This window comes from Zootermopsis nevadensis, unplaced genomic scaffold (assembly GCF_977971745.1).
Source record: "Zootermopsis nevadensis isolate Lab colony 2312 unplaced genomic scaffold, Znev_1.0 Znev_ptg000015l, whole genome shotgun sequence".
Taxonomy (NCBI): domain Eukaryota; kingdom Metazoa; phylum Arthropoda; class Insecta; order Blattodea; family Termopsidae; genus Zootermopsis; species Zootermopsis nevadensis.
This window is the reverse complement of record NW_028259147.1, coordinates 7654493-7667381: the sequence shown is the minus strand read 5'-3', so window position 1 is coordinate 7667381 and position 12889 is coordinate 7654493. Positions and strand designations below refer to the sequence as shown.

At 39.5% G+C, this 12889-nt stretch overlaps 1 protein-coding gene across 4 annotated transcripts in view; it reads right to left on the bottom strand.

Moving 5' to 3' along the window:
- LOC110840654 (phospholipase A2 LaPLA2-1) overlaps window positions 1–12708 on the bottom strand; it is a 30182-nt gene extending 17474 nt beyond the window's left edge. Inside the window, exons 1-6 of one of the 4 annotated variants that reach the window (XM_087349238.1) lie at window positions 12258–12687; window positions 10757–10814; window positions 10183–10479; window positions 5730–5917; window positions 5036–5195; window positions 65–262 (exon numbers count right to left, since the gene is read on the bottom strand). In XM_087349238.1, the coding sequence (XP_087205364.1) occupies window positions 76–262; window positions 5036–5195; window positions 5730–5917; window positions 10183–10454 (807 nt within the window). In that variant the 5' untranslated portion in view covers window positions 10455–10479; window positions 10757–10814; window positions 12258–12687 and the 3' untranslated portion in view covers window positions 65–75. Of the gene's footprint in view, window positions 1–64; window positions 263–5035; window positions 5196–5729; window positions 5918–10182; window positions 10815–12257 lie in introns of all 4 variants that reach the window. The other 3 variants (XR_015535256.1, XM_087349237.1, XM_022085843.2) reach the window with 3 other exon arrangements.
- Between the last annotated feature and the right edge of the window lie 181 nt (window positions 12709–12889).

Below are 12889 nucleotides of genomic sequence, written 5' to 3'. Positions count from 1 at the left end.
TATTTTTAGTAACCAGGTTAATTTCAACTTAATGACCAAGTATAGCCTGCAAGCTTTAATTTACCTGTTCATGACTTAGACGAACTGATGAGCTTTCCTGAATTTCTTTGTCACGCAGCCAGATTCATCACAGGTGGGAGGAATATCTTCCACGCACGGGACCTTTATTATATTGAAATAAACATTTCCCATGAGTCTAGCCAGAGGAGTGTTCTTGTTTTTCAGGCATTGGGAAAGCCTGTTGTCACAAGCACAGTGCGATCTGTAAACGAAAGAGAAACAATGTCCGAAGCTGCTTGCAAAATATTACTGACAATCCAGCAGTACCACAGTTTCTATATTTAAACTAGTTTTTAAACAACACATTTCTTACACTACTCCTAACTAACTAACTAACTAGATGGCTTACCGAACCCGAAGGTTCATCACCGAATTAACCAAAGCCCTCCACCGGACCCTGTCCTGGGCCAACAAAATCCAGTTTCCTTCAACTCCTATCTCCCATAGATCCCGCCTGAGATTATCCTCCCATCTACGTCTAGGTCTCCCCAGCGGTCTCTTCCCTTCAGGTTTCCCAACCAGTACCCGGTGCACACCTCTTGTCCCATCCATGCGCGCTACATGTCCCGCCCATCTCACTCTTCTCGACTTAATCACCCTCACAATACTGGGGGAGCAGTACAGATTTTTAAGCTCGTCATTGTGCAGTTTTCTCCACGCCCCATCGTCTTCCCTCTTAGGCCCAAATATCCTCCTCAACACCCGATTCTCAAACACCTGCAATCTGTGTTCCTCCCTCTGAGTGAGAGACCATGTTTCGCACCCATACAAAACAACAGGCAAGATTATTGTTTTGTATACTTTAATTTTCAGGTTCTTAGAAATCAGACGGGAAGACAAAATATTTTGGACTGAGAAGTAGCAAGCATTTCCGGAATTTAGTCTCCTCCTAACTTCCTCACAAGTATCATTTTGATTTGTTATTGTTGTTCCCAAATATTTGAACTTTGTAACCCTTTCAAAGGATTTATTAGCCACCCTAAGATAATTTTGCCCGCCTGTCTTCTGATGACGAGATACTAACATGTACTTAGTTTTTTCTGAATTTACTTCCAGCCCCACTTGTCTACCAGCCTCTAGTAAAACTTCTGCGTTCCTCTTTATTGTATTTATATCGTCCCCCAATAAATTAACATCATCAGCATATGCCAATAGCTGATGTGTCCCATTCAATTGCAAACCCTCCTGCCTACCTTGGACCTTCCTGATGGCGTATTCTAGCGCAAAGTTAAAGAGCAAGGGAGACAAAGCATCTCCTTGTTTTAGACCGTTCTTGATGAGGAATGTCTCAGATACATATTTACCTACTCGAATTTTGCTACAGGTTTCATTTAAGCACATTTTTATTAGACCCACTAGCTTCTTTGGTATACCAAATTCAATAAGAATATTATATAGCACTTCTCTCTTCACAGAGTCATAGGCTTTTTTGAAATCTATAAATAACTGATGTACGGTCCCACCGAACTCCCATTTTTTCTCTAGTATCTGACGAATGCAAAAGATCTGATCAATCGTTGATCTGTTTCGTCTGAACCCACACTGATGATCCCCAATAATTTCATTCGCATATGGGGTTAACCTTGCCAAAAGAATGTTGGATAGAATTTTGTATGAGGTTGATAGCAGCGATATTCCTCGGTAATTACCACACTCAGTCTTGTCCCCCTTCTTATGAATAGGAATAATTATGGATTCCTTCCACTGTTGTGGCATCTCTTCCTTATCCCAAATTAACTGAATAAGCTTATGGATCCTCATATGCAACCCTTTGCCACCTGCTTTAATTAATTCGGCCGGAATCTGGTCAATTCCTGGAGATTTATAACTTTTCAACTTCCCAATGGCTAGTTCCACTTCATCTAAGCTAGGTTCTGGCACCAACAGTTCAGCTGTATGCATTTTAATCTGTCTAATATCACCAGTATTATGAACATTTAAGAGCTCGCTAAAGAAATTTTTCCACCTATTCACAATTTTTATTGGATCTGCAAGCAACTTGCCACTATCATCCTTTACCAAATTGGTCTGGGGTTGATATCCTTTCTTAAAGTTATTAATGCCTCTGTACAGGTCTCTGATGTTTTTTTCCTTATTATTTGTCTCAAGTTCAGCAATTTTGCCCTTCAGGTATTCCCTTTTCTTAGTCCTAAAGGTTCTACTAGCCTCACGTCTCACGTTACATAGATTATCCGCATTTGTTTTGTTTGGGTCCTGCAACCATTGAAATTTTGTTTGCTTCCTTCGATCTATTAATTTTGAACATTCTTCATCAAACCACGGTTTATTTTGCTTTCTCCTGTAGTATCCTAGTTTCTCTTTTGCTGAAATTTTGATGCAGTTTCTGACATTTTCCCACTCCCTGTTGATGTCCACACTTTCATTATCCTCATTTGCCTCTAAAATTTGAAACCTATTCGAAATTTCAACTTGATATTGTTCCTTTGCCTCTCCCTCACTTAATTTTTTAAAATCAAATCTTTCTGTGTCAAAATTTTGTTTAGTTCGTCTACTTACTGAAAGCCGCTCCCTCACTTTTGCTACCACCAGATAATGATCAGTGTCGCAATCTGCTCCTCTGAATGATCTCACATCAATTACATTTGTCTGCCTTCTCTTATCTACTAAAACATGATCTATTTGATTGTGTGTTCTGCCATCTGGAGAAGTCCAAGTGTATTTATGAACATCACGGTGTGGAAATTTTGTACTTTTTACAATTAAATCTTTTGACGTAGCGAAGGTTACTGCTCTAAGACCGTTATCATTACTAAGTGCATGGAGACTCTCGCTGCCTATTGTGGGTTTGAAGATATCCTCCCTCCCAATTTTTGCATTGAAATCTCCTAGCAGAATTTTCATGTGATACTTGCCAAATGTATCAAATACTGATTCCAATTCTTCATAAAAGCTATCCTTGATATCATCGCTTTTGTCTTCAGTTGGGGCATGAACATTAAGGACAATGATGTCGCACCAACGTCCTTCCAAAATTACGTAAGACAACCTGTCACTAACAAATTCTACTCTCTTAACTGCTGCCCTAATTCTGCTATGAACAAAAAAACCCGTCCCTAGCTGATGATTGTCATTCCCCTTTCCATAGAAAAATGTAAAATTGTCCACTGGGATCATGCCCTCCCCCTCCCATCGCACTTCCTGCACTGCCACTAAGTCTAACTTATAATTCCCTAATTCCCTACACACTGATTTCAGTGCCCCAGCCCTATAGAGGCTCCTAATGTTCCAAGTACCAAATCTCATGTCCTTTTTCAATTGCCGTGGTCGTGCCAAAGAGTCCGTCCTGATCCGAGGCTTGGTTGATTTTTTCGTAACACATATTTTTTTTAAAGGTGAAAGGTTGTTAGCCCTACACCCAACCCCCAACCTGGAGGACCAGGGTATCACTCTTAGTCTAGCGCATCTCCTTAGACCTGTCCGGCTTGGGTGACCCTACCATGAGCCGAAGCTCAGGCCGGCATAGCCCTAAGGGTCATTTGAGCACGCAAGCCTCCTCACCCGGCAGATTGCCTTCGACAAGGTGGTGATACCTTCGAGAAGGAAAGTAAAGTTTGTCCCACTATACGCCATATAGGCGTTTGGGGTGAGTGGAGGTATAGCTCCTCTCTTCCTTGACCTCGGCACTAGATGGGGGTGAGTGGTCAGCATCACGCCCCGGCCGGCTTTACCCCCGGGAAAGGACCCCGGTACCCATTGTAGAGGAGGCTGGGTGGGCCTCAGAGCCGGTCTGGACGCAGAGGCTAGAGGGAAAATCCTCTGCCCCCGTCGGGGATCGAACCCCGGTCGCCCAGCCCGTAGCTAGTCACTATACTGACTGAGCTACTTTTGGTAAATTTTTCCCACCATATTATTTTATTTCACTGCCAAAAATACATACATGAAAGTAATTCAGTTGCTACTACCCATTTGAAATGAGGCTCGGCGGACCCCTGAGGCAGTCTGAAAATGGATGTGGAGAGAAAATTCCTAACTTCCCACAAAAATTTTCCTCAGGGTAAAGTGGCCCTACCATGAAACTGTCCACCAACTTCCATGTAGCACAAAGGCCTAGAATTTAATTTGGATAGGGTTAGGTTATAACATCATGCATACAAACAACTGTTTACACTTGAAAGGACACTAATGCCAAACGGGTTTCGACCTCAAGAGATTATTATCAGTGGCACTGCACGGCGATTGGCTTTGCATCGTTCGGCGCCGGGTTTACCATTTCTTGTCAATGTCAATGTTATGTTATATATATATATATATATATAAAACATGTCACGACGTCCGGATCGCCCGGCGTCGGCTGTCGTTCGTCGTTTCCAATGGAACCTGTCAATGTGGTACCTCATGAAGGCGTCTCGGTTATACGCATCTCGACACTCAGCGTCGGTTTCCTATTTCGTTTCAATTGACGTGTCTTCGCGCATGAACTATCTTGTGTAGAAGTTCGTTTCGCGCTGTGCCGTCTGCACGTGGACCGTCGGGGATTTCTACGTGTGCGTGCCACGACTCACGGTGGACACAAACGTAAAGCCACAAGAGACACTTCGCCTCCACCTCTAATAGAACGACACGACTCAATGGGATAATGCACCAGTTCGTGTGCAACACAAACTATGATATATAAACATGACTTAAAAGAACAGGACCCCATCTTTATACACAGTTTTGTGACAATACATTGTTGTATTTTATGGACTAATTTAATACGCCACGCCACTGATGATAACCTCGTGATATTGAAACGCCTCTGGCAAAAGTGTAGACAGTTGGTTTGTACATTTGTTCCTGGATAGCTTTGCTCTTAGTAGTGTGGATTTTTCTGTTCTTTTAACATGTAAAGAAATTCTAAAATCTTTAATATTCCCACTACTTGCCCTAATATCTACATGCCAGCAAATTTAGCACACAGTATAAGCATTCACTATTCAAGGAACTGAGTAAAGCTAAATGGGGTTCAACTTACTTAGTGTAGAAATGTTCATTAGTGAGATTATAACGTGTTCTGTAAGATTGCACCTTAACAGGACATAAGTCATGAGTACGACAGCATTTGTCCACATCTTTTTCTCTGCCCAAATCAAAGTATGATTTTGCAATATCTGAATTACCACACCACTTGGTTCCTGAAAAAGAAGGAAAAAGCATTGAATACGCTTAACTCTCCAGTCTAGTTTTCTGATTTCATACTTGTGAAGAGATTTCGCCAGTACAGTTCTCTGTAGATAATATATTTCCCCTAATGAAACTTTAACTAATGTAACAGTTTTGAATACGCGTAAATAATCATGATTCTTCCTCGTACAAATGACAATTATATGGCTGGACTAGAAAATCCCTACTCGTTTGAAACCAATAATTAATCATTGTGTTTTACAGAAGCATATTATTGGACCCTCTCCTGAGTTAGCTGGAATACGACTTAGGTGGACAATGTAATACTATGTACAGAAAAAGACAGGAAACCATATAGACTGAAAGGGCGAAGACACGTGGTCAAAAATTTCATGGTAATATTATAAATCTACAAGGTGAATGTTATAAGAAAGGCCATGAAGTTGCTGGAAAGCAGATTTTTAGGCTTTTACAGCATTTAAGTTGTCCAGTCTGTGATGACAAGAATAATAGGACGTGACATGCACTATAGGAAATATTCTAACCTGGTACAATGCCAAGAAGAACTGTTTCGGTAACTCGCGGAGATTTATTTGACTTATCCGAAGTTTCCAGCGAAGATACAAGGTCGTGACATTGGTTCATTAGCTGGAACATTTCCTCAAAACTAATGTCCATTGGCATGGATATGGAGCTCAGACTTCGTAAGGTGTCGTCTACTTCCTTTGGAGTACTGCAAGAGAAATCGTCTAATTACTTTTCTGGCACTTAACGTTTCAATTGCATGCGTAACAAAGATGCTTGTAAAGTTGGAGATATAATGTTTAGCATTCGTGCTTCGTTTTCAGGAAGTTCCAGGTTCCTAATTAATGTAAAATATGATGTTTGAATAGTTCTTAAACTGAACAATCGTCCTTCCCAAACACCTGAGGCATACGACCTACTATCCTCATGAAGACACGTACTAAACAATATTTGATTACTGAAGTCGTATTAATAAGATAATGAAGTTACTTTTCGCTGACGCTGTCTTCAGGTAATCTTCACGTTTTAGCGTAAACGAAGAATGTCGTATGGGCCCGCTCATGTCTAATGATTAACTTTGATACGAATGTGGCATTTGTTCTTCCACTGGTTGCCCTGATGCAGAATTAACAACACCTTTCAAATTTTGGTGTTCCCCGTACGAGTACCAATTTTACCAGTCAGATTTGGATACAGTGTTCTGCATTTTCAGCTCGTCATTGTCGATTTCCCTTCGTACTGCAGCGAAAAAGAATTCAAGTACACCAGATAAAATTGCACCAGGAACAAGACAGCAGCAAGAAATGTGTGCCGAGCTGTTACAGACCCAGAAATAACGAAGTAGGTCAGTGTTGTAGTGTCAGTCGGCCAGTCACAAGGCGTGTACCGCACGAACCACATAGCATCACGCAGAGGTTCGGAATTCCAATATTCTTACTTCGTATGTGTATATAATATAGTAGCAACAAAGCCTACATTCGTGTGACGGAAAAATGTTTACCGAAGCCGAAATATAAACCAGTATTTCTACACGTTCTTGAGAATCTAAGTCAAGAATTAGTTTAAAAAAGGCCTATAAAGGTTTTACACATCTTTAATAAGATTGCCTTCAGTTTATAAGGTTGCTTATTAGCCCTAACTGTTATTAAATTTAATTAGTATGACTTTACAGTATGCTGACATATTAAATAAAAACATTTTTATTATTTGATTTGGAAGAGAAACGATGAGTTAAATAAGAGAGACCTGAAGCAACACTGACGAGATTTTAAAAGATCTATTCTTTAATTCACTAAAGTCATCAGAAAACAATGACATGAGACATAAATCAAACCGCGTAATGTGAACAAGGCCTCATACAAACATATTTACGCTCGCAATAAAGCACGTTAATTAGCTAGCAGCTACGCATTTCTGGATGTAACATACGAAACAATGGAAACAATTCCTGGTTCTTGAACTGCTTGTGAAAATGGCTGGTTCTTTGTCCATCGCGATAAGTCATGAAGGTGCAATTTCTTACTTCGGTGGTTTGCGGCGTTGCCAAGCACGTGGCACCCTCCTTTCGATAATGCAATTCCAAGAAATTGTAACGTACGTGCATATATTTACTTATTTTATTTCTTCTTTATTCACTCTCAAGGACGAATGAGTTGATTTCATATTATTTTCACTGCCTGGTTTTGAAATAATTTAGCACCTTTATTCTTTATTCAAAAGTTGCATTGTCCTTTCTCCTAAAATTCCTGTTTGTCACGAGTCTCTCACTCACTCTACGGCGCAGGAAATTTTTCGAAAAGTCAATTGAATGCTCAGATTGTCATAGAATATCCCACTTTCTTTATAGAACCGGAAGATTCACACAAAATCCCGCCATCGGACTCTATCCTGAGCTAGCTGGCTCCGTCATCACGGCGATGAATCGCCCTGATGACGGAGGCAGTATGACCTCTGAAACGTTGGTAAACATCGACCAGACTACACGGCGCAACAACCCAGAAGACAGAAATCTTCATACTCACCGCTGTGATAACCTCAAATCATACTATGTTATTCTGACTTGTTAGTGTAGTCCTTATATTCTGGTTCTGTTCTAAATTCTGATGCCGAGACATGGCCATACTTTGTCTTTGCTGAATTTACTTTTAAACCAACTAGCCCTTAATTGTCGTACAACAGATTAATATCATCAGCATAGATCAAAAGCTGATGTGTCTCACTCAATTCCAAACCGCCCTGATTTACTTGGACTTTCCTGAAGGCGTATTCTATGGCAAGATTGAAAAGCAGAGGTGAAAGAGCATCTTCCTGTTTCAAGCAATTCTAAATAGAAAGTATATCGGACAAATGTTTACCTACACAAATGTTGCTAGAGGTTTTACTTAAACACGTTTTAATTAAGATGACTAGCTTCTTAAGTACACCAAATACAAGCAAAATATTGTAAAGACCTTCTCCTGTAACTGTGTCATAGGCTTTCTTGAAGTCTGTAAATAGTTGATGGACCACCCCAAGCTAAGCTCGGAAGGCACCCGGTTAGAATTTCTGCCGGTCTATTCTCTTTTCGTTGAATACAATAGAATTTTTTATCTATGTACATTCTATAGTTCCTTTATAGGCCTAAGTCAAGGATGCAGAACAGGTCATAGCACAAATATAAATACGTAGGTATAACAGCTATTTACAGGTTTTTGGAACTACAGTAATATAGAAAAAATAATTATGATGAGAAACCATCGCCATTGTTACTTACATGTATTTATAATAGTTGAGACTTTTTTTGGTGATGTAGACTCTTCTACTGAGTAGAAGGAGTAAGATAGGAGATACTCTTTTAACGCAGACTTAAACACTTTTATATCGTGATTTAAACTTTTGATAGTAGGTGGAAGATTATTTAATAACTTATTTCCACTACAGTAAACTCCTTTTTGATATTGACTGAGGTTAGAATTCGGCATATGAAAGTTGTTTTACTTAGTCTCTCCAGCCGGATGTCAAATAAGGACGGACTCCTTCTACTCCATACCTACTCACCACTCATGATCTTCCTTCTCAATAAATATTATATAATCTGTACACTTGAAGCAACGTTGTAAAATAGCAATGCTCTATTTACTCGACACAGTCTCGTTAGATAAATAAAGAAGCAAGCAACTTGCATTCTGCAGGCCCGCGAATCGAATCCCATGTCATCGACCTAACATTTCGTTTTCTTTTCTTAGTCTTTTGAATCTAATGACTCGACTGAATTCTACTCATTTCCCGAAAGATAATTATTTCGGACTGCGTAGCACAGACAGTGTGTGTCTCCTACCAGAAAGTGCGGTTTCTGATCCTGACCTTGGGTGTTATGGATTATTTCTCTGCTGTCATGCTCACTTCATTCTAGCTAATTTCCAGTGTTCAAGTACACCAACCTCTTCCTTCCCAATCTTATTCTAAACACGGCTAATGAACATTCTTACAGAGACTGATCGATTATCAGGTTGTAAGTTTCGCAGATGTGCCACGGTGGTCTAGCGATTAGAACGCTGGCCTTGTAATGCTGGGGTCTCGGGTTCGATTCCCGGCGGTGCCCGAATTTATAACTTGTGTTGGGCAAGGCCGTGGTCTAGGCAACACGGAGTTTTCCTCCGGGGGCTTCCCCGGTTTCTCCGTGGCATCCCAACAATTACTCCATTCACACACAGAAGAAGGCAATGGCAAACCATTTCTGGATCATCTGCCAAGAACGTATATGAACAGGTCCCAGTCCGAGAAAAGGATGGAAGGATCCTGTTCATATGGACCTGTCCTCAGACAGAACACTAAATAATAATAATAAAGTTTCGCAGAGGCATTAATTTATCTATCATGGATACTCAACGGTGTAGAGGCTAATTAATCCCGCCCACGTTTCTTTATCGCGGTAACTTTATTCCAGTAATAAAACAAAAATTAAATATTTTCTCCGATGCCATGCCCGTACTTCAGAAATAAAATAATATTACCAGTACAGTGGATTCCGGTTAATTGGGACACATCTGGACTAAAATAATTTGTTCCAAATAAACGGCTGCCCCGATTAACCGGAATTTACTGTACCTGTTTGTAGAATCATAACGTCGCATCACACGCCTGGTTCTTTCAAATATAATCACAAGAGCCTCTTAATTAAAAAATTAAATCGGAATTCCGAAGCTTGTTTCAATCAGTTCATTAATAAAATTTCATCATTTACCTAAATCTATCTTCATGCAGACTTCAAGTTCCTCAACTGAATGACACAAATGTTGCCTCCACCTCAAAATTTCGCATCGTGGCCTTGTAAGCAGACTTTTTAAACATGAGACTAAGCAGTGGCGTGTAATGACATTTCATATACTACATCAATTAATTGGTCTCAGAGTTATCATGATTACGTTACAAAACCACAAACACAATTTCTTGAAACAAGAGAATACAATGACTATTATATTCTTCAAAACTTACGTGACTTCAACCAGCTCGCAGTTTTCGAGACTTCTTCCTGGACCAAGTTCGACTACCGCCACAGTTTGATCGTGATAATACACCTGTTTCACTGAATCACTTCGTGCCCACAGACCACTGAAACCTTTATAGGAAGATGTCTCCTTTGATGCGCGGGAAAATGACTGAGCCTTTGCGAATACAGGGCCGATGATCAACAATGCCAGTCCAGCAACAGACAATGACAACCACGCACCACCCGAAATTGTCCTCACTTCTCTTGCTTGAGACATTGTTGATACTTCAGCTGCTATAACACTAATTCGACGATCAAGAATTAACATACTTAGTTCACAATAATACAATGAACTGTTTTGCTCTATTACAAATTGCCGGAACTTCACACACTGATTCACATTAACATATATCACGGTTCGGTGGATCCTAATTGTGCCACTGAAGCTATATCAGCAATATTTATAAAGACTAATACAGAACAATTTTCACATGTTTTCTTTACGTTTCGTTAATGTACACCGACGAAACGAACGCACTTTCATGGTCTCAGAGACGACAGAGATTTGTATTCACTCACCTTGACGAACAAGTAAGTCCAACCGTTAGCCAGCGAGTACACAGCACAACTGGAAGTACTTTTGAGGACACGAAATGAAAGCTGTTTATATGTACAACAGAAGGTGTGGGGGGCGGGGAGAAAAAAATCACCTGGACTCCGCGAAAGTTTCCGAAAGTATTGACTTTATGCTGTGAAACTTTTGTTCTAATTTTATTTGCCAATAATGGATTCATGCTGCTGCTATAATCAAAGATTTCTACATCGAGAGCTATGAAAGAGAAAAAGAGGGCAGGAAATTTGTTTTACTTACAGGGTTTATTATATAGCGTGAAATGAAATGGTAACATTAAAAGTGACTTTGGAGTGGTCGCGACCTATTTGAAAGAACTATCCCGGCTTGAAGAGACTATGGAAATAAACAAAAATCTAAATCAGATTAGGATACATTGACCTAAATGGAATAAATTGATTTTAATACGTCAGCATTGACCTCTCGATGTGTGACTGGATGCTTTCTGTAATTTTGTGGGTATGAAGGAACGTGTTACATATGCAACTAGTCTTACTATGGACATAAGTATTATAAAAATGCCCACATTTCGTCAGAAATGCCAAGACCCTATATTATTCTCATAAACAAGTATTATGTTTATCAATAAAGATGACAGAACATGCAATTTTATCACGATTTTAAAAACATATTAGGCACAGAGAAACTAAACACAAAATGAAGTCTACAGTAATAAAGTTTGGTGACACTAACTCTAGCATTAGCAAGTAAATATTCGACTGACAAAGGAAGATAGTCTGTGCCATTATATCTGTGTACAAAGTTCACACACAAACCTGGTATGTCAATTAACCCAAAGTTGGCTGCATTTTTTTCCCAAGCATAATCTCAAAACACCATAAACACCGATCGAAGCAATTATTAGTAATTATGACTAACTTCCAAAGTCTTCATTGGATTTCTGTTTCAGTAAACTGATAAAAAATTGACAGTGGAACCACGGTTCCGGAGAATCTGACGTAAACGCGTCTTTGTATTTCAATTACATTTAGGCAATAAATACAATGAAAGGAAGTTTATATATTAGCTTTATTCTAAATATTCCCTTTATACATGCTTTACAATTGAGTAAATAGTTTGATTAAGACATTGCTTAATTATCTATCCCTCATATGTTCAGCATTAGTTTTTGGTATTTTTGGGGGGGGAACTTCTGGTTCATTATTTAATACTTCTGTTTTTGTACGTTTTCTGTACTGTCTTATATATTCTGCTTTACGGACTCTTTTAGTTTCAATGTCATCCATGTTGTTATCTCTACATAGTATGACGCAAGACACAAACGCAGTAGCGTGAAGTGCGATGCGCCTTTTCCCCTTACCTCAAACTTTGTTTAATTGTGAGAGACCACGATGTCCACCCCCAATGATCAATTTAATCAAAACTAAAGTGGAGAGAGTGGAGGGCAGTATCACAGATTTCTTAATAATTCTTATATAAGATAAGTACCTGTGATATTCTAAAACGTTTTTAACAGCACAATATTATCTACTCTACGACGCACTTCTACAAGCGATTCACAGCTCAGCTCTTTCCGCTATAAAGAGAGCGGATTGTTGACGGCAGTAATGAAACACATCAATGCCGATAAACAGATGACATAACAACTAGTTTCTTAGGTAATGCATAATAAATGAGAAAAGAGCCTTACGTCATGCTCAGCTAATATTGTTGCAGGCGTGTGTTAGAAATTCGAATCCTTTTTCTTGCATTGTTATGCACGCAGGAGTTCATATAAAAGCTGACCATTGTCGGTCCATATTTACACGTTGTTGGTATGGATCTTACACATCTTCGTAACGTTGTTTTTGCCGAAAGACCCTTCCGTATAGACGTATTTATGTCAAAAAATTAGACTGCCATTGTTGATGAACCATGACTGGATAATCTTACGAGAAACGCCAGACAACATACATTTCACATAAAGCTTCAAAACCGCGCCTTCACAACACGCCATCTTTCACTATAGTTGAGTACCAACATGACTAACCTAATGGCGCAAAGTTTAAAATCATTCGATGAATATATTTGACACAAATGTGTCATTTTAGTCATCTATGTCACTTCAGGCGAGTCTCCCC